The sequence below is a fragment of the Sapajus apella genome, unplaced genomic scaffold (genome assembly GCF_009761245.1).
Source record: "Sapajus apella isolate SASKATOON/1434 unplaced genomic scaffold, GSC_monkey_1.0 scaffold21, whole genome shotgun sequence".
Taxonomy (NCBI): domain Eukaryota; kingdom Metazoa; phylum Chordata; class Mammalia; order Primates; family Cebidae; genus Sapajus; species Sapajus apella.
In genome coordinates this window covers 4,030,431-4,049,536 of record NW_022436961.1, presented here as the reverse complement: position 1 = coordinate 4,049,536, position 19,106 = coordinate 4,030,431, and the positions used below count along the sequence as shown (strand labels likewise).

General features: G+C 39.5%; 1 protein-coding gene across 1 annotated transcript in view; it reads left to right on the top strand.

Moving 5' to 3' along the window:
* Positions 1-17,253, top strand: part of IDO1 (indoleamine 2,3-dioxygenase 1) — a 32,310-nt gene extending 15,057 nt beyond the window's left edge. The window contains exons 2-11 of the mRNA XM_032288128.1: positions 1,835-1,953; positions 5,509-5,604; positions 5,722-5,841; positions 7,932-8,050; positions 9,194-9,208; positions 11,366-11,465; positions 12,316-12,433; positions 13,591-13,642; positions 14,108-14,256; positions 16,683-17,253. Coding sequence (XP_032144019.1) covers positions 1,867-1,953; positions 5,509-5,604; positions 5,722-5,841; positions 7,932-8,050; positions 9,194-9,208; positions 11,366-11,465; positions 12,316-12,433; positions 13,591-13,642; positions 14,108-14,256; positions 16,683-17,035 — 1,209 coding nt within the window. The 5' untranslated portion in view covers positions 1,835-1,866 and the 3' untranslated portion in view covers positions 17,036-17,253. The remainder of the gene's footprint in view (positions 1-1,834; positions 1,954-5,508; positions 5,605-5,721; positions 5,842-7,931; positions 8,051-9,193; positions 9,209-11,365; positions 11,466-12,315; positions 12,434-13,590; positions 13,643-14,107; positions 14,257-16,682) is intronic.
* Positions 17,254-19,106: the final 1,853 nt, after the last annotated feature.

The window sequence follows — 19,106 nt, the reverse complement described above, 5'->3', positions numbered from 1 at the left end:
CAGCTCAACCTCTCAAAGTCCTGGGATTACAGGCATGAGCCACAGCTCCTGGCATATTTCTTTTTTGGTGGGGGAGGGGTGGAATCTCCCTCTATTGTGCAGGCTGCAGTGCAATGGCATGATCTAGGCTCACTACAACCTCCGCCTCCCGGGCTCAAGCAATTCTCCTGCCTCAGCCTACCGAGTAGCTGGGATTACAGGTATGTGCCACCACACCTGGCTTATTTTTGTATTTTAAGTAGAAACTGGGTTTCACCATGTTCCCCAGGCTGGTCTTCAGCCCCTGACCTCAAGTGATCCATCTGCCTCAGCCTCCCAAAGTGCTGGAATTACAGGCCTGAGTCACCGCACCCGGCCCAAGGGTAGGATTAGATTTAGTGATATGACCAGACATACAGAAACTAGAAAAAGCTTTATCAAACCATGCTTCTTAAAAAATTAATCCTGGGACAGAATCATCTAAAACTTTGTTCCATGTCGTCACTTTGACTTACCCATAAAAACTTCAAGTACAAAGAATGAAAAAAAAAAAAGAATGAAAAGTCAGGAATAACCACCATTTTCTAATGCTCAATATTTTATTGGTATTTTTGTCTTCTATGTAGATATGATAGGTCCGCATGATTTTTTATTTTTTGTTTTCCTTGAATTGATTCTCAAATTGTTAGGCTCATGTGTTCAGTCACTGTGTTCTGTTTGCTGTGTAATTTCTGTTTTGGTTTACCTCACGTTTCCTATCCAAAGAACCTTTTCCTGTAAAACTACATATTGAAAGAAACAGCAGTCATGTAGTAGAGAACAGCCTGAGAGCTGTTCGAGACTGTAACCCAAGCCATGTATCACAGTTTAATTTATTTCAAGTACTAATAAACTGATGACAAAACAGCATTGTCTTTTAGTTTACTACAGGAACTATTTTCCTTTCCTCCTTTTGATGATCTAGAGGAACGGGCGTTTCTGCTTTAGCTTCCGTGTTCTCACTAAGATCGAACGATGCCTCTAAAGTAGCCATAGACTTGCAAGAAAACTGTAAACCTTTACCAAATGCGGTCTTAATTCATACTTTGAAAGAAACATTTTCAAGGTATTTTATCCTTTTCTCCAACGTTTGACATATTACAAAGTACCCAAAATATGCCAGACTGTTGCCTTATCAGTTCCTGGCAGTCAGGTACAGTTAGATGCAGGGCAATCTTCCTAAGTTACCAGCTAGAAATGTGAGAAGAGCAAAAGCTATTATTGGAAAAACCAACAAAAGTCTAGGTAGGAAAAATAGGGAAGTGGAGAGCTACTATCTTTCTAATTTTTCATGTGCTTCTATTTCTTTCCTACTTCAGAGCTATTGACAAACAGTTCAGTGTATCACAGGCTATGTTTCTAGGCCACTGAAACATGACATGATATTTTCAAAGAACTATGGAAACCTAAAAGAAAGCCAATGAGAAATAAGTGAATGAGAGTTTAGGACTGTAGCCTTTCTTTTCATTCAAAGATCTACAAGTTTCCGTAAAGTTAAATGTGCTTCTCCAGGCACCTGTTTTCATAGTTCTGTGTTTTCCATCAGGCCTTTCTGGCTTCTTATATAGCAGTAAGAAAATGATGTACTTAATGACAAATTTGACATGGAATTTGACATGGAATATGAACTTTCAGTTTCAGCAAATGATGTACAAATATGCTTTTGTGGTTTGATTGTTTCTCATATTCCAAGTAAAGAAACTTGAAAATGAAAGCATTCCAAAAGTGGAAGTAATTACTCACTGCCTCTGCTATAAATTGTGGTCGTTGGTTATGGCAACAGCTATACTAAACAGATGCCCTGAAAACTCTTCAGACTGAGGAGCACCAGAGGAGCAGACTAGAAGAATGGCACATGCTATGGAAAATTTCTGCACTATCAGTGAAGAGTATGATATTGATGGAGAAGTGGGCTTCGCTCTGCCAAATCCATTGGTAAGAAAAGGCACTAACGTGGGGAAATGTATTCTGCTTCTCATTAGTTACCTGGCCAGTTAACTTCTACTGAACAACTGTGGTTCAGTAACTTCTAGTAAACAAACATATAAAGCAGTGTGAAAATGAGAGAGAGTTGTAATAATTGCATCTCAATTTGTTTTAAATTTTCTCCCTAGAAATGGAGTCATCTATGCATTTTCTACTTATGTACCATGGGTATGTAGAGTGAAGAGATAAGGAAACTACAGAAAATATATCAGCTTTACATAAGAATTACACAGTAAAATACAATGTGAGGTTATTACAGTTGTATTTTGAAAGAGTGTTTTGAAATAGCCAAAGTTTTAAATGGGCTATGAGCCAAAGAGAAATCCCTTTCTTTAGGGATATACCTTAAATTTTACAAAACATGTGTTTCTAATTTGATGGAGTTTCTGAGATTGCACAACAAGCACTTTCCATGTTCTATTATCATTGCTTGTTATTTACTGAGCATAAGATTCAAGTGAGAGTCTGAACTACCTTTTTTCTTGTTTGCAAGTTTTACCTATAAAGTGCAAGGTATGTGGAAAAAAGGTTTGCCTTAAAAACTGCATTTTCTATTCTGTCTTCTAATAAATGCTATGCAAACCAATTTATCATCAATATTTTAATCATCCAATACAGCATTTTCTAAGCAATTTACAAATTAACCCTTTCCATTCTCATAGGCATCCCCAAAGGTATGTTATTTATTTATTTGTTCATTTATTGAGATGGAGTCTCATTCTATCACCCAGGCTGGATTGCAGTGGCATGATCTCGGCTCACTGCCACCTCCGCCCCCGGGTTCAAGCAATTCTCCTGCCTCAGCCTCACAAGTGGCTGGGGTTATAGACATCTGCCACCACACCCGGTTACTTTTTGTATTTTTAGTAGAGACAGGGTTTCACCATGTTGGCCAGGCTGGTCTTGACCTCCTGACCTCAGGTGTTCTACCTGCCTCAGCCCCCCAAAGTGCTGGGATTACAGGTGAAAGCCATGGTACCCAGCTAGGTATGTATGTTATTATTCTCATGCTCCTAACGAGAAGTATAAGGAACGCAGAATTTAAGTGATTATCAAACCATGTAGCTAGCAAGCACTAGAGGCCAGTATGAGCCTAAGCAGTCTGGCTCCAGAGTCCAGGATCTTTAAACCATTATGCCACACTACCTCTCTTAAGAAGGGATAATAAGGCATTGATTTTTTTTTTTTTAATTTCTTTTAATCTTCAATTTAACAAGGTACATGGGATTTCAGGAAAAGACTTCTATGAAGTGTTATAGTAATTCTGTAGACAAGTATATTTTTTATTGTAGCTCAAGCAGTTATAGTCCACATATACTGGAGAACACCTTTAAATGCAAATAGTCTGTTTTCTGATTCCATATAGATACAAGGCACATTCTCTAATGTAGCAGAATTTGAATGAATCTCAGTATGATTCTTCATTAATTTATATTATACCTTTTAGAGATTCTCTGAACCAGAGCATATTACTGATTAAATTTTACGCATGTCAAAAGTGCTATCAAATACAATGCTAATCATGGTACAGAACAAAAAAGTATTTCTGTTGTTTGCGGAAAATCACAATAACCAAAAAAATAAGATGTGCTACACAGTGAAGCACAGAATAATAACAACAAAAATATATTTATTACATTTCCTTCTTTTTTTTTCTTTTTTCTTTTTTTATTTGAGATGGAGTTTTGCTCTTGTTGCCCAGGCTGGAGTGCAATGACATGATCTTGGCTCACGGCAACCTCTGCCTCCCAGGTTCAAGCGATTCTCCTGTCTCAGCCTCCCAAGTAGCTGGGATTACAGATGTGTGCACCACACCCAGCTAATTTAGTATTTTTCTCCATATTGGTCAGGCTGGTCTCGAACTCCTGACCTCAGGTGATCTACTCACTTCCACCTCCCAAAGTGCTAGGATTAAAGGCTTGAGAAATGGCGCCCAGCTTACATTTACTACTGAAATCACTACAGCACAGTTGGGTGAGAAGTTCAGAACAAAAGGCGGCTTTCTAGTGAAGTACACTGCCTAGATTTTCACTGCTAAAAATCTGCCCCTACTGATTAAGGCTGGACAATTACATACAGATGTTGAAAATGTTAGGATTTTATATTATCTTTATCGTCTTGTTTTATAGCTTACTTATAATATTAACTTTATTTTGAAGCTTAAAACTTCACCCATGTTGATTTGAGTTAATCTTTCCATTTCTACTTAATCCCCATGGTTCAGCATTGATTACCTTAAGGGTGTGCCTTGGAAATAGCTGGCGGAGTAGGCATAGAAACAGAGATCTATGTTGCAGGAAGATCTATGTTCCTATGTCTTTTTATTTGTATACTTCCCTTTGAGATGAGATTGTAAATATGATAAGATCCAGGAAGAAACTTTTATTTGGGTTTGATTTCTGCTTAGTGGGCAAAAGCAAGCCTATAGTGGAGCCAAAGTAGCTAATCAATGTATACATACAGCACCCACTATATGCCCAGCACTACGCCAGGGCTTGTAAGAGATAGAAATTAAATGCACAATACAATTCTTGCCACCTTGTAGCAAAATATAAAAAGGGAATAGATTTTCAAAGTTGGAAACTTGACAATAAACTCAATATACAAAACTTGTTATGTAAACCGTCTAAGCCTAGTTTTCCTTATTTATGATACAGAGATACCTTCTTGGGTCATTACAAGAATTAAATGTATATATTATATATATATGAAATTATTGCACAGAGTCCACTATTGACATTTAACACATCTCATTTTTCTTCCATTCAAAAAACTTAAAATCTAGCCAAGAAAAACCAAAGTAGGCAAGGCATGGTGGCTCTCATCCCAGCACTTAGGGACGCCAAGGCAGGCAAATTAAAAATTCCAGCACTTTGGGACGCCAAGGCAGGCAAATCACCTGACGTCAGGAGTTCGAGACCAGCTTGTCCAACATGGCAAAATCCCATCTTCACTAAAAATAAAAAAATAGCTGGACGTGGTGGCACATGCCTGTAATCCCCGCTACTCAGGAGGCTGAAGCAGGAGAAATGCTTGAATCCAGGAGGCAGAGGTTGTAGTGAGCCAAGATCATGCCACTGCACTCCAGTCTGGGCAACAGAGTAAGACTGCATCTCAAAAAAAAAGAAAAGAAAAGAAAAGAAAAATCAAAGTATCAGATCATAATTGTTTAGCAATATGAAAAGGCATAATCTAGAATTTATAATGGAGGAGATTAGTGTCAGATAGATTCATTGGAAGGATTTTAATAGAACCTTTGAGGTGACCTTTGAAAAGCTGCAAATGGTAGTGTTTGAAGAGAGAGGAAGAGGTAGAACACAGAGAGGGTCTTCAGCCCTGCATGTGCAGGTGACAAGACAGAGGCTGGTATTTCCAGACAGGTAAGCCATGTGCCAGGGCAACATGGCACAAAATGGATGTGGAGGCAAGGCAGACCATCAGTGGGAAGCCGAAGCTACAGTAACTGTTACTCATAAATAAAGATCTTTTTTTTTCTTTTTTTAGGAAAACCTACCTGATGTTTATAATGACTGGATGTTCATTGCTAAACACCTGCCTGATCTCATTGAGTCTGGGGAACTTCGAGAAAGAGTTGAGAAGGTTTGAAATATGTATTACATTTGTCTTCTTATATAGCTTCTTAACATTGTTAACTTGGTTTTGAAGCATGAAACATTACTGAGATTGATTTGAGTCATTTGCTTTATTTTTCCTCAGTTGGACATGCTCAGCATTGATCATCTCAGAGACCACAAGTCACAGCGACTTGCACATCTAGTTCTGGGATGCATCACCATGGCATATGTGTGGGATCAAGGTTGTGGAGATGTCCGGAAGGTTTGGAGATTTTCTCAGATTTCTTATGCTGTGTGACAGATTTTTATCTAATTTACATTTAACTTTACAAAAATTTTCTAAAAGCATTTATATTGTGCAAAGTTTAGATGACACGACAAAATGAAAAAATATACCCTGGTTTGACACGTCAACTGTTATTATTATTATATTTTTAGTCTTTTGCTTTATTTTTCATTCTGTATTTTAAATGTCAACCCTAATTACATAAAACTAATACAGACTACAATATCTAACCTTTAAAACACAAATGGACCAGGCATGGTGGCTCACCCCTGTAATCCCAGCACTTTGGGAGACCAAGGCAGGTGGATCACTTTGGGAGACTGAGGCAGGAGTTCAAGACCAGTCTGGCCAACATGGTGAAACCCTATCTCTACTAAAAATACAAAAATTAGCCAGATATGCTAGCGTGTGCCTGTAATCCCAGCTACTTGGGAGGCTTAAACCTGGAAGGCAGAGGTTACAGTGAGCTGGGATTGGATCGTGCCACTGCACTCCAGCCTGGGCAACAGAACAAGACTGTATCCATTAAAAAAACACCCCCCACACACACACACACACAAAGGGATAAAATAGATTCCAGAGGCAGCTTCTACCATTTAATGAAAGTTTTTTGTTTTTTTTTTGTCAAAAGTAGTTGGTGTTGGCCGGGTGTGGTGGCTCACGCCTGTAATCCCAGCACTTTGGGAGGCCGAGGCGGGTGGATCACGAGGTCAAGAGATCGAGACCATCCTGGTCAAAATGGTGAAACCCTGTCTCTACTAAAAATACAAAAAATTAGCTGGGCATGGTGGCGTGTGCCTGTAATCCCAGCTACTCAGGAGGCTGAGGCAGGAGAATTGCCTGAACCCAGGAGGCGGAGGTTGCGGTGAGCCGAGATCGCGCCATTGCACTCCAGCCTGGGTAACAAGAGCAAAACTCCGTCTCAAAAAAAAAAAAAAAAAAAAAAAAAGTAGTTGGTGTTTTATATAGGAGCCTTCCATTGTGTGTCCAAACAGAACAGAATGCTACAAGTCACGGGCTCAGGTCAGGGAAAGAAGAGCTGAGGAGAAAAAGGGGCAGAGCTGTAGTTTCTCTACCAAACTCAACAAATAGATCAGCTTCTATACCTCCCCTAGGAAGGCTGAGTGAGAGCACTGACAAGTGTCATCCCAACTGATGTATCTCCACATGGAAATATAAAGCAAGAGGAAAGGAGATTCCTCCTTCCAGCAGAAGCTAGGTTTGGAAGCCGAGCACCAATGTCATTCCATGGTGAAGATTTCAGATAATAATAAGAATCATCCAGCAGAAAATGTCTTTTAGCACTGTGCTCCAAGAGCAGCAATCTGTTTATACTCATAGTGTGTATCATATCTAAAATTACAAAGACTTCAAGCATCTTTGAGGCCATTGCTTTTATCTATCTATTGGCAGCTGATAATGTGGCATCTTGCATTGAAAAAATTGCTTAACAATTATTCATGGGAAGGATGGATAAATGATTGACTGGAAATAGGTCCCAAGGCCATTAGAAACACCAAGATGCAGGCTTTATTCTTCTGGCTTTCTACCTCTTTTACCTCTCTAATCCAAAACACGAACCTTTAACAGTATAAATTATGAAAAGAGAAAGAAAAAAATTACATTTGTTTGGTTTCAAAGTGTCATTTTATACAACACAGAAAGCAAAAGAAAAGGTATGAGAGGTAAATAATTAAAGTAACTACTGGCTGGGCGAGGTGGCTCACGCCTGTAATCCCAGCACTTTGAGAGGCTGAGGCGGATGGATCACCTGGGGTCAGGAGTTCAAGACCAGCCTGGCTAACATGGGGAAACCTCTTCTCTACTAAAATACAAAAAATAGCCGGGCGTGGTGGCAGGGGTCTGTAATCCCAGCTACCTGGGAGGCTGAGGTGGGAGAGTCGTTTGAACGCGGGAGAATTGCTTGAACCTGGGAGGTGGAGATTGCAGTAAGCTGAGATCCCACCACAGCACTCCAGCTTGGGTGACAAGAGCAAGACTCCATCTCAAAGCAAAACAAAACAGAACAAAACAAAACAAAAAACTAACCACTGTATTTTAATCAGGTCTTGCCAAAAAATATTGCTGTTCCCTACTGCCAACTCTCCAAGAAGCTGCAGCTGCCTCCTATTCTGGTTTATGCGGACTGTGTCTTGGCAAACTGGAAGAAAAAGGATCCTAACAAGTATGTAAATGGTGATAACAACAGGAATTTAAGGAGTACACGCCAATTAAATAAAACAGGAGTTACTTACTGGCTTAATTTTGGGCAACACAGTTTTCCTCCCTGTTGCTGGGTATGGTTTCTTGGACTGCTGTGTCTACCACTACAAATGTACACAAGTGAGAGGTGTATAGTTAACACAGCAAAATGCACAAATCTTAAGTGGCCAGCTTGAATCTGACTATTGTATACATACATATACCCACCACTCTCAGCAAGATACAGAATACTTTTTATCACCTCAGAAAATTGCTTTGTGCTTCTTTCAATTCCCTTTCCTGCCACAGACAGATATATTCTTATTTGCTTTATCAAAAATTAAATGATTTTTGTTATTGGGTTTCATATCAATGAAACCATAGAGTCTTGTGTCTGGCTTCTTTTGATTAGCAGGTTTTTGAGATTCTATCAGTTTAATTTTTAAGAAGCCAGTTGTGGTTAAGAGTCAACACATCTTTAACAACAGGCAGCAGTGACTGGTTTTTCAGAGCAGTCTGCTCAGGATGCAGGCCATTTTTACCCATTAGCCATGAGATCTGCTACAGTAAAAGGAAGGGAGAATCAAAGACTACGCCCCTGGGCATGTGCTGGTAGAAGAATATTCTGCAAATGGGATTATCACAAAATGAAAGAACTTGAGCTATCAAGTTTCTTATTAACAATTAGTTAAAAAAAAAAAAGTTAGCCAAGAATGATGGCATATACCTGTGGTCCCAACTACACAGTGGGTTAAGTGAGGGCAATCGCTTGAGCCCAAGAAGTTGAGGCTGCAGTGAGCCGTGTTCACACCACTGCGCTCCAGCCTGGGCGACAGAGGGAGACCCTGTCTCAAAAAAAATAAAAATAAAACAATTAGTTTTGACTATCCATGTGAGTTCTTTGCATATTTAATTATTTAATTCATTTGTAAGTTATTAAGTTAAACGTTTGTAATGTCTACTGAAGAAATATTTTTTAAAAGTTTTTCTTTTTACCTATCTATGTCTTACCACTGATAGATCAGTAGTAGTCAATCAAATAGCCACAACTCATCATTATTTGATGTTAAGTTGATTTTCTTTCTCTCTTCCAATTGGCCCATTGCTTCATGGCTGCTTTCATAAGGCCCCTGACTTATGAGTAAGTATCTGATTCTTGTTTTATTCTAAGAATTATTTGTTATTTATAGCTGAATGTGGGTTTATCAATAAAGACAAACACATTTTTTATATGATTAACTGAATTGAGGCAAAAAATAATTTAAGTGATTATTTAGAGAACAAACAATCTCAGCCTTTAATTATATCTATGATTGTGTTACAACTATGTCTATTTGATATTATAACTATAGATATATACAAGAATGCTGCTCAAATACATCTATAGATTATTATGCAAACATACAAAGTGCACATACATCTGTGTATCTATGACTTAATAACTCCTAGTCCATAACTAGTTACCGGTGTCTATAAGTAACCATACGCTAATTTCTTTTTGACTCAATCCTTACTACTTCTGACCTATAATATATACTAAACATAGGCTAAGAGATGGGAAAACTAAGGTAAATATCATCAGTATAAACTCGCCTTGGTGAAGCTAGACTGACAGAGGGAAAGGCAGTGTATAAAATTGTGTAAACTGCCATATGACTAAGAGAAGGTGTAAGAAGATAAAGTATTGGGATCCCCAACCAAATAAAAGGGGTAATGGGGGAACCCTTGAAGCAAGTTATTTGAGTCCTGAAGACTGAGTTAGGAATTAGCTAGAGGAAAAAGGTACGGGTATTCATAGCAAAAGAAACAACAAAAATGAGGCCTTCAATGTCAAATATCTTGGTGCATTATCAAAGCTGAAGGATGGCTAATGTTACTGATAATAAATAATAAAAATAACAGTGTGAGAAAAGGATTAATAATTTTTTTAAAAAGATGGCTGGGCGCAGTGGCTCATGCCTATAATCCCAGCACTGTGTGAGGCTAAGGCGGTTGGATCACCTGAGGTCAGGTGTTCGAGACCAGCCTGGCCAACATGGCGAAACCCCTCCTCCACTAAAAATACAAAATTAGCGGAACATGGTGGCACACGCCTGTAATCCCAGCTACTCAGGAGGCTGAGGCAGGAGAATCGCTTGAACTCGGAAGGCAGAGGTGGCAGTGAGCCAAGATCGTGCCATTGCACACCAGCCTGGGCGACAGAGCAAGACTCCGTCTCAAAAAAAATAAGATTATGTAGGATTTTATTAGCTATGATAAGGAGTTAAAACAGAATCTTAAGATAAGGGAGAAACTGGAAGGCTTTTAAACAGGAGGATGATATTAGCAGTCAGTCCCATTTTACAGATGAGAACACCAAGGCAGATGATGTCGTACCTTGCTCAAGGTTACACAGCAAGTAAGTTGCAGAGGTGGTCTGGCTTCAGATACCATGAATTTAACCACCACAAAACTCATAGATATACAGATACTAAGATCATGTTTTCGCCAATGTCAAAACTTCAACTGAAGAGAAAAACAGGGTCTAATTAGTTATTTGAATTTCGCAGTGAACGCCTTTGTAAAGTAGGTAAACCACTGAGAAACTGAATTAGGCTCACAAATTAAAATATGAATATGAATGTAATTATTTAAACAAAAGACTACCTCTTAAAATTCGACCTCACAGATGTCTCTGTAAACATTGAATATATATGTATGGTAATATAAACGCCTGTGAAAAGTTAACAGGATTATAGAAACAGAACTAGTTTGAGAATTTCTAGGTCTGAGTGTTTTTTGTTTTTTGTTTTTGAGATGGAATCTCGCTCTTGATGCCCAGGCTGGAATGCAATGGAGCGATCTTGGCTCATTGCAACCTCTGCCTCCCGGGTTCAACTGATTCTCCTGCCTTAGCCTCCTGTGTAACTGGGATTACAGGGGTCCACCACCATGCCCAGCTAATTTTTGTATTCTAAACAGACATGGGGTTTCAGCACATTGGCCAAACTGGTCTCAAACTCCTGACCTCGGGTGATCCATCCACCTCGGCCTCCCAAAGTGTGAGCCACCATGCCCAGACATAGTTCTGAGTTCTAATATGAAATTTTAGGTCTCAATTTAGTCTATTTACTATTAATTATATGATCTTAGACAATGGGCCTAACAACTGAGTCTTAATATTCTCAACTACATAATGGAGATAGTAAGGCCTGCCACACCTCTCTCGTAAAATTATTTTGAAAATAAAATAGAATAAATTAAAATGTCAAAAACCATTTTTGCTAAATTTCTTGCCTTCCTTATCTGATTTCCTTAGGAACATGGATGTTTTGTTCTCATTTCGTCACACAGACTGCAGTAAAGGATTCTTCCTGGTCTCTCTATTGGTGGAAATAGAAGCTGCTTCTGCAATCAAAGTATGTCTATCCTCACTTCAAAGTTTACACATCAATTTACATAAGCAGAGCAATCACTTAGGAGCCTAAACTATACTAAGCATGAGTTAACTTTATCCTTAATAAATACAACATGGGATCATTTAATTGTGAATAGAGGATCAATTATTTATATTTGTGTATTACCTAAAATATAAAATCTCAGAGCCATATAAAGTCCAACTTGAAACCTCTGTAGGAAATAAAAATTTTCAATGAAATCTGGATTTGGAACTATGATACACAGTGTCATAAATTCAATAGTTTTGATTATCAAAAATAGAAATGAAACATATACAACTATATCAACACCTCTAAATTAAATGCTATGTGAATAAAAACAAATCCAAGCTTCTAGAAATATAAGGAAATTAGTCAAATAGCGTGTCCAGCCCAGGAAAGAAATGTAAAAATCCCAAATTTAGTTTATGGATTAAGACCGGAGAATTTGCCCAGGTATGGTGGCTTACACCTATAATTCTACCACTTTGGGAGGCTGAGATGGGCAGGTCACTTAAATGAGGCGTTGGAGACCAGCCTGGCCAACGTGGTGAAACCCCGTCTCTTAACTAAAAATATAAAAATTAACCGAGCTTGTTGGCATGCACCTGTAAAATCCCAGCTACTCGGAGGCTGAGGCACAAGAATCGTTTGAGCCTGGGGAAACAGAGGTTGAAGTGAGCTGAGATGGTGCCATTGCACTCTAGCTTGGGCAACAGAGCAAGACTCTGCTAAAAAGAAAAAAAAAAAAAAAAAGACAAAGATGGAAGAATTTTGTTCTATGTCAATGTTTAGCTTTAGAAACCTTAAATGCTTGTCTGTTTTTTTTTAGGAAATTCCTACTATATTCAAGGCAATGCGAATGCAAGAACTAGACACTTTGCGAAAGGCACTGTTGAAAATAGCTTGTTGCCTGGAGAAAGCGCTTCAAGTGTTTCACCAAATCCATGGCAAGTGTTGTATGCCGTGCAACAGTCTAGCCTGACAAGTCAAATGTTCCAAGTGTAAAATAGTTGAAAAGGGAAGCAAAAAGGAAACATCACTTAGCATGTTTTCACTTTAGCTATTTCATCGTACTAAGCCATTACACTTTCTACGTGGTAGGTTTTATTACCTCCATTTTACAAGTAAGGTAATCTAAATTGAGAAAGACAGGGTGAATGACTTCAGATTCCACAGGCAGTAAATAGTGAAGCCAGAGTTCCAGGCTGGCCTATTTAAGGAACTTCCTCACCTCCCACTAAAAACCTTGGAAAAAGTGGCTGAGTTCCGAAAAAACATAGCTTCTGCTTGATAAGAACACTTTCCTAATTCTGCTTTTTCACAAATTAAGAAACAACTCAGAAAAGTCAGCTTTCTGTTCTGTCTGTTATTACTTGGCCAGGAAGGTACTGCCAGTGGAGGGGGGAGAAGTTTTTCATTGAGCTGAAAACTTGTTGTGAAATTAACAGCTAAAAAACTACCCCCAAAAGAACACACAAAAAAAGTGCATAAGCAGTAACTTGCGATAGGAAATCTGCCCTACCGAGCAGACGCAACCAATCTGATTGTTTATCTCTGGGTTTTGAGTAATTGCTGTTTGGTCCTGGGCAAGAAGCTAGATTTTCAAATCAAGTAGGGTAGGAGGCTGAGGGCGGTGGCTCATACCTATAGTTCAGCTACTTGGGAGACTGAGGTGGGAAGATTGCTGGAGCCCAGGAGTTGGGGCTGCAGTGAGCTTTGGTCATTACATTCTAGCCTAAGTGCTGAAGTGAGATCCTGTCTCCAAACAATTTTTTAAAATTTTAAAAATAGATCTAGTTTCTGGGTTTTTGTTTTGGTTTGGTCTGTATTTTGTCTTTGGTTTGTTTCTTTCTCTATGTAAACAGTTTATCTGTTGCATCAGTAAGCACGTAAAGTAGTGCAAAATAAATATTTAAAGTTTAACTGGCCTCCTGGAAGAGGGCAGGAAAGTGAACACTTATCTGCAGGGGTTTTGTTTTGCACGTACTGACCTAATGCCTTTCCTGCAGCCTCTGTGGAAATCCACTATCAGTTGTACACAACATCTTGATTTCCCTGTATACTTCTTATGCTGCTTAATTAAACACATTCCATCTTTTTACAGAGCACGTGGACCCGCAAGTATTTTTCAATGTTCTTCGCATATATTTGTCTGGGTATGTAGTCTTACATTTGAATTGGTTTGCTCTCACTTAACAAAGAACACCACCAATTCCCTTGGATGGTTCCTAATATCCATTGGGTTTGGCTAACAATTTATATCCAAAAATTCATGTGGTAGAAAAAGACTAGACTGTTCTCTCAGTTATTACTTGGCCAGGAATGTACAGCAGGGGGGTGAAGAGGGAAAACAGGAAAGCTAGTCATTTTAAAAAGAGTGGAATGATCTATGCTGGTGCCAAGGTAAGGTTCCATTCCTAGAATATTTATGCCAAATTTGCTCAGGATTATATTACTTATTATTCTCATGCATGGAAATGAGCAGGGGAAAGGGGCTTGAAAGAAGGATCATGAAATCCATCTCTTGTCACCTTCTATTCACCGCTAGTGCAAGATTTGATATCTAAAAATTAGCAATTAATCTAAATGATTTTTCTTTCTTTCTTTCTTTCCTCTGACAGCTGGAAAGGCAACCCCCAGCTATCAGAAGGTCTGATGTATGACGGGTTCTGGAAAGATGCAAAGCAGTTTTCAGGGGGCAGTGCAGGCCAAAGCAGCATCTTCCAGTGCTTTGATGTCCTCCTGGGCATCCCGCAGAGGGCCAGTGGAGGTGAGTGGAAAATAACAAGAAATAATCATCTCTTATGTGAACACAATTGTTTTTGGATATCTACAAAGCACCTTCCCATCAGCATCTCACCTGAGCTTATCTGATGGTTTTAGCAGAATCAGGCAAGTAGGGATTTGGTTGCCATCATCCCATTTTAAAGATGAAGATGCATAAACTTTATGAGGGACAGTGACTGGTTCCTTCTGAACCAGCTAGGAAGTGGCAGAGCTGGCTGGGCACGGTGACTCAAGCTTGCAATCCTAGCACTTTGGGAGGCCAAGGCAGATGGATCACCTGAGGTCAGGAATTCAAGACCAGCCTGGCCTACACAGTGAAACCTCATCTCTACTAAAAGTACAAAAACTAGCTAGGCATGGTGGTGCCTCCTGTAATCCCAGCTACTCAGGAGGCTCGCTTAAACCGGGTGGGCAGAGGTTGCAGTGAGCCGAGATTACACCACTTCACTCCAGCGGCGAAAGAGTGAAACTCTGTCTCAAAATAAAAATAAAAAATAAAGAAAGTGGCAGAGCTTTCCTAACACCCAAGCTTCATCTTGATATCTGAACCTGTATATAAAGACTGGTTGACTCTGGTGAAGTCAATATCACATGTTCAGAAAATGGATGATCAGATTCAGAAAGAGACAGTCTGATCAAATGAGACAGGGCTGTTAAGGGGAGCTAAAGACCTCAGTGGCAAGCAGGGACTGGGCCTTGCTCTTGTTCAGCTGTCTTGTGGCCCCAGCCACCCAGAGCAATGCCTGCACCAAAGTTTAAAAATGTGCCACATTCATTATATGCCTTCTAAGGGCTGGAGGAGAGGAATAAGCTCCAAAAAGAACTTCTTTCTAATTTTCTCTCTTTTGTTAAACTACTGTTTAATAGTAAAAAGGGAAAGCATCAGGCTAGGTAAAAACAAGTATTTTTCTTTCTTTTTTTTTTTTTTTTGAGATGGAGTCTCACTCTGTCACCCAGGCTAGAGTGCAGTGGTATGATCTCAGCTCACCACAACCTCTGTTTCCCAAGTTCAAGCGATTGCCCTGCCTCAGCCTCCCGAGTAGCTGGGATTGATTACGGGCGTATACCATCATGCCTGGCTAATTTTTGTCTTTTTAGTAGAGAGAGGGTTTTACCACATTGGTCAGGCTGGTCTCAAACTCCTGACCTCGTGATCCACCCACCTCGGCCTCCCAAAGTGCTGGGATCACAGGTGTGAGCCACCGCACCTGGCCCAAACGGGTTTTTCTTAACTTGAGCACTTATTTTTAACTTTTTTCATCATATTTAATTTTGTATTTTAGATTCAGGGGATACATGTGCAGGTTTGTTACAAAGGTATACCGAGTGATGCTGATGTTTGGGCTTCTAATGATCCCCTCACCCAAGTATAGAACATAGTATCTGATAGGTAGTTTTTCCTCCCTCCCTCCCCTATTTGAAATCCTTAATATCTATTGTTCCCATCTTTGTGTCCATGTGTACTCAATATTTAGCTCCCACTTATCAGTGAGAACATGTGATACTTGCTTTGCTGTTTCTGCATTAATTCGTTTAGGCTAACTTAAGCTACTGGCCTCCAGCTGCATCCATGTTGCTGTAAAGCCCATAATTTCATTCTTTTTCATGGCTGTTTAGTATTCCATGGTGTACATGTACCACACTTTCTTTGTCCCATCCACCAGTGATGGAAACCTGGGTTCATTCCATATCTTTGCTATTACTGAACACTCATTTAAACACAATCTCTTAAACTCTCTTAAGACTCAGTCATGATCTGTCAAATGTAGATTATATATGCCCTTGTCTATAACATCAGCTTCTTACAATAGAAAAGTGAGGAAGAAAGTGCAAACAAAGGCTGGGCGCAGTAGCTCACGCCTGTAATCCCAGCGCTTTGGGAGGCTGATGCTGGCAGATCACCTGAGGTCAGGAGTTCGAGACCAGCCTAATTAACATGGAGAAACCCCAGTCTCTACTAAAAATACAAAATTAGCCAGGTGTGGTGGCGCATGCCTGTAATCCCAGCTACTCAGGAGGCAGAGGCAGGAGAATTGCTTGAACTGGGGAGGTAGAGGTTGTGGTGAGCTGAGATTGTGCCATTGCACTCCAGCCTGGGCAACAAGAGCGAACCTCTGTCTCAAAAATATAAAAAAAGAAAGAAAAGAAAAGCAAGTGCAAACAAAAATACTTATTGTGGGAAAATGAATTCAGTTCATCCAGTTTTCAAAATTAATATTTTACAACAATTATGATTGCTATAGTAGCAAGACTAACAGCCAAACATTAGCCTTCAAATCGAATGACCTTGACCTCAGTGACTGCTGTGTTGGTGATCTCCTGTCCACTCTGACCTGACTCCGCCTTTCTCTCCTGGATTGGGGAATGCCGTGACCCTCACATTTCCTCGTCTTTCTCTTGTTCCTATAGGATCTGCTGCTCAGTTCCTCCAGGACATGAGAATGTATATGCCACCAGCTCACAGGAACTTCCTGTGCTCATTAGAGTCAAAGCCCTCAGTCCGTGAGTTTGTCCTTTTAAAAGGTGATGCTGACCTGCGGGAAGCTTATGATGCCTGTGTGAAAGCTTTGGTCAATCTGAGGAACTACCATCTGCAAATTGTAACTAAGTACATCCTGATTCCTGCAAGTCAGAAATCAAAGGACAAGACCTCCCAAGAGCCTTCAGAACAGGGAAACAAAGGAACTGGAGGCACTGATTTAATGAATTTCCTAAAGACTGTAAGAACTACAACCCAGAAATCCCTTTTGAAGGAAGGTTAATGTAACCCAACAAGAGCACATTTTATCATAGCATAGACATAATAATGCTTTATCGATAATGCACTACAAAAGACCTCAAAATGTCTGTGCATTTCTTATAGGAAAACAACAAAAGGTAATTATGTGTAAATATTAAAAATTATAGAAGTTTTATAATGTGTATCTTATCATTGGAATAAAATGATGAGCTTCAATAAATAAAAATGAATAAGTTATAATAAATCTTGCTTGATTTATAACCATAATCAAATCTTTCTTTGGATGAGACCAACTCTAAACTGCTTTCAGCAGAGCTAATAGACTCCTATACTTTCCGTATGTTAATGTGAGATTATTTCGTAATTACCTGTTTACTTGTCTGTATTCTCATCACATGATAAGCTTCTTTTTTTATTATCTTTTTGTTGTTGTTGTTTTTACATGATAAGCTTCTTGAAGTCAAAGACATTTATATTGTTTACCAGATTTATGCATCCCAGCTTTTTTTTTTTTTTTTTTTTTTTGAGACAAGCTCTCACTCTATCACCCAGGCTGGAGTGCAGTGGCATGATCTCAGCTCATGCAGCCCTGATCTCCCAAACCTAAGTGATCCTTCCACCTCAGCTTCCTAAGTAGCTGAGACTACAGCTGTGCCCCAACATGCTTGGCCAATTTTTGTATTTTTTGCAGAGACAGGGTCTTGCTATGTTGCCCAGGCTGGTCTTGAGCTCCTGAGCTCAAGTTATGTCTGTATCTTATCATTGGAATATATGATAATCCCAGCAGTTTGGCCTCCCAAAAGTGCTGGGATTACAGCATCCCTCCCAAGGTGCTGGGATGCAGCCAGGTGTGGTGGCTCATGCCTGTGATTCCATATGAAAGATACGATTTGTCCTCCTAATGTTCTGGAATTACAGGCTTGAGCCACCGCAGCCAGCCACATTCCAGCTTTTAGCAGATACTTAGCAAATATATGTTAAATAAATATATAAAAGAATGAATGAATGTATGAATAAATTAACCTGAGCTAACAAGAAGCGTTCACTTTTGAAATAAAACTTCTACAAGATCCAGATTATGGGCACTCACACTCTGGCATGAACATGTTTAATAATGGAACCCTAAAAAGCTACAGCTTGAGAGAAATTTACAGATTATCAAAGCTAAGCTCTCATTTTAGAGCTGACCGCATTGAGGCACAGAAGGGTGAAATAACTTACCGATGGTCACACAATTAGTTGGTTAACAGTGGGAGAAAAAATTTTTGATGACTCTCATCTTTTTTTCTTTTTGCTCTATTTAGAGTAAACTAAGGTGGAGGAAAAAATAATTTTGGAAGGGAAAGGAGAGGAAGTGAGTTGACTGGGCAGGAACTCATGAGATTGTAAATGGTCAGCCAGCAATCAGATACGTTATAGAAGATGAGATGGAGGGAAAAGGCACCATGGTCTCATGGGTGTGGAATTAGCAAGCACTTTGAATTTGTGAAAACCTCAGCCCTGAAGAAGCTCTGAGCTCTTTTAAGTACACAGGAATTTAAATGAGTATACTGAAGTAGGTTTGGGGAAGGAAATGTAGCCATACACTACTAAAAGCCAAACTTCTAAAAACTATTTTAATATTGTTTCGTAAATACACCCTAACTCAGTGAAATCAAGTGAAGTCTTCCTGCTTACAGCAAACTTTCACTAGATTCCACCAAACGTAAATGATAGCAGTATTTATCAGGCAAGACACATTTTCTTCTTTATGCTCCTGTCCATGTTTCTGCAATGAGGACATATAATTTTATAATGAAAAAGTATATATGCACCATGCACATATACCTGCCAAATACATATATGTGTGTGCACATGCATGTAAGTTTTGTTTTGGTTTTTGGTTTTTCCAAGACGGAGTCTTGCTCTGTCACCCAGGCTGGAGTACAGTGGTGCAATCTCAGCTCACTGCGACCTCTGCCTCCTGGGTTCAAGCGATTCTCCTGCTTCAGTCTCCTGAGTAGCTGGTAATTACAGGTGCTTGCCACCACCACACTGGCTAATTTTTGTATTTTTAGTAAAGAGAGGGTTTCACCCTGTTGGCCAGGCTGGTC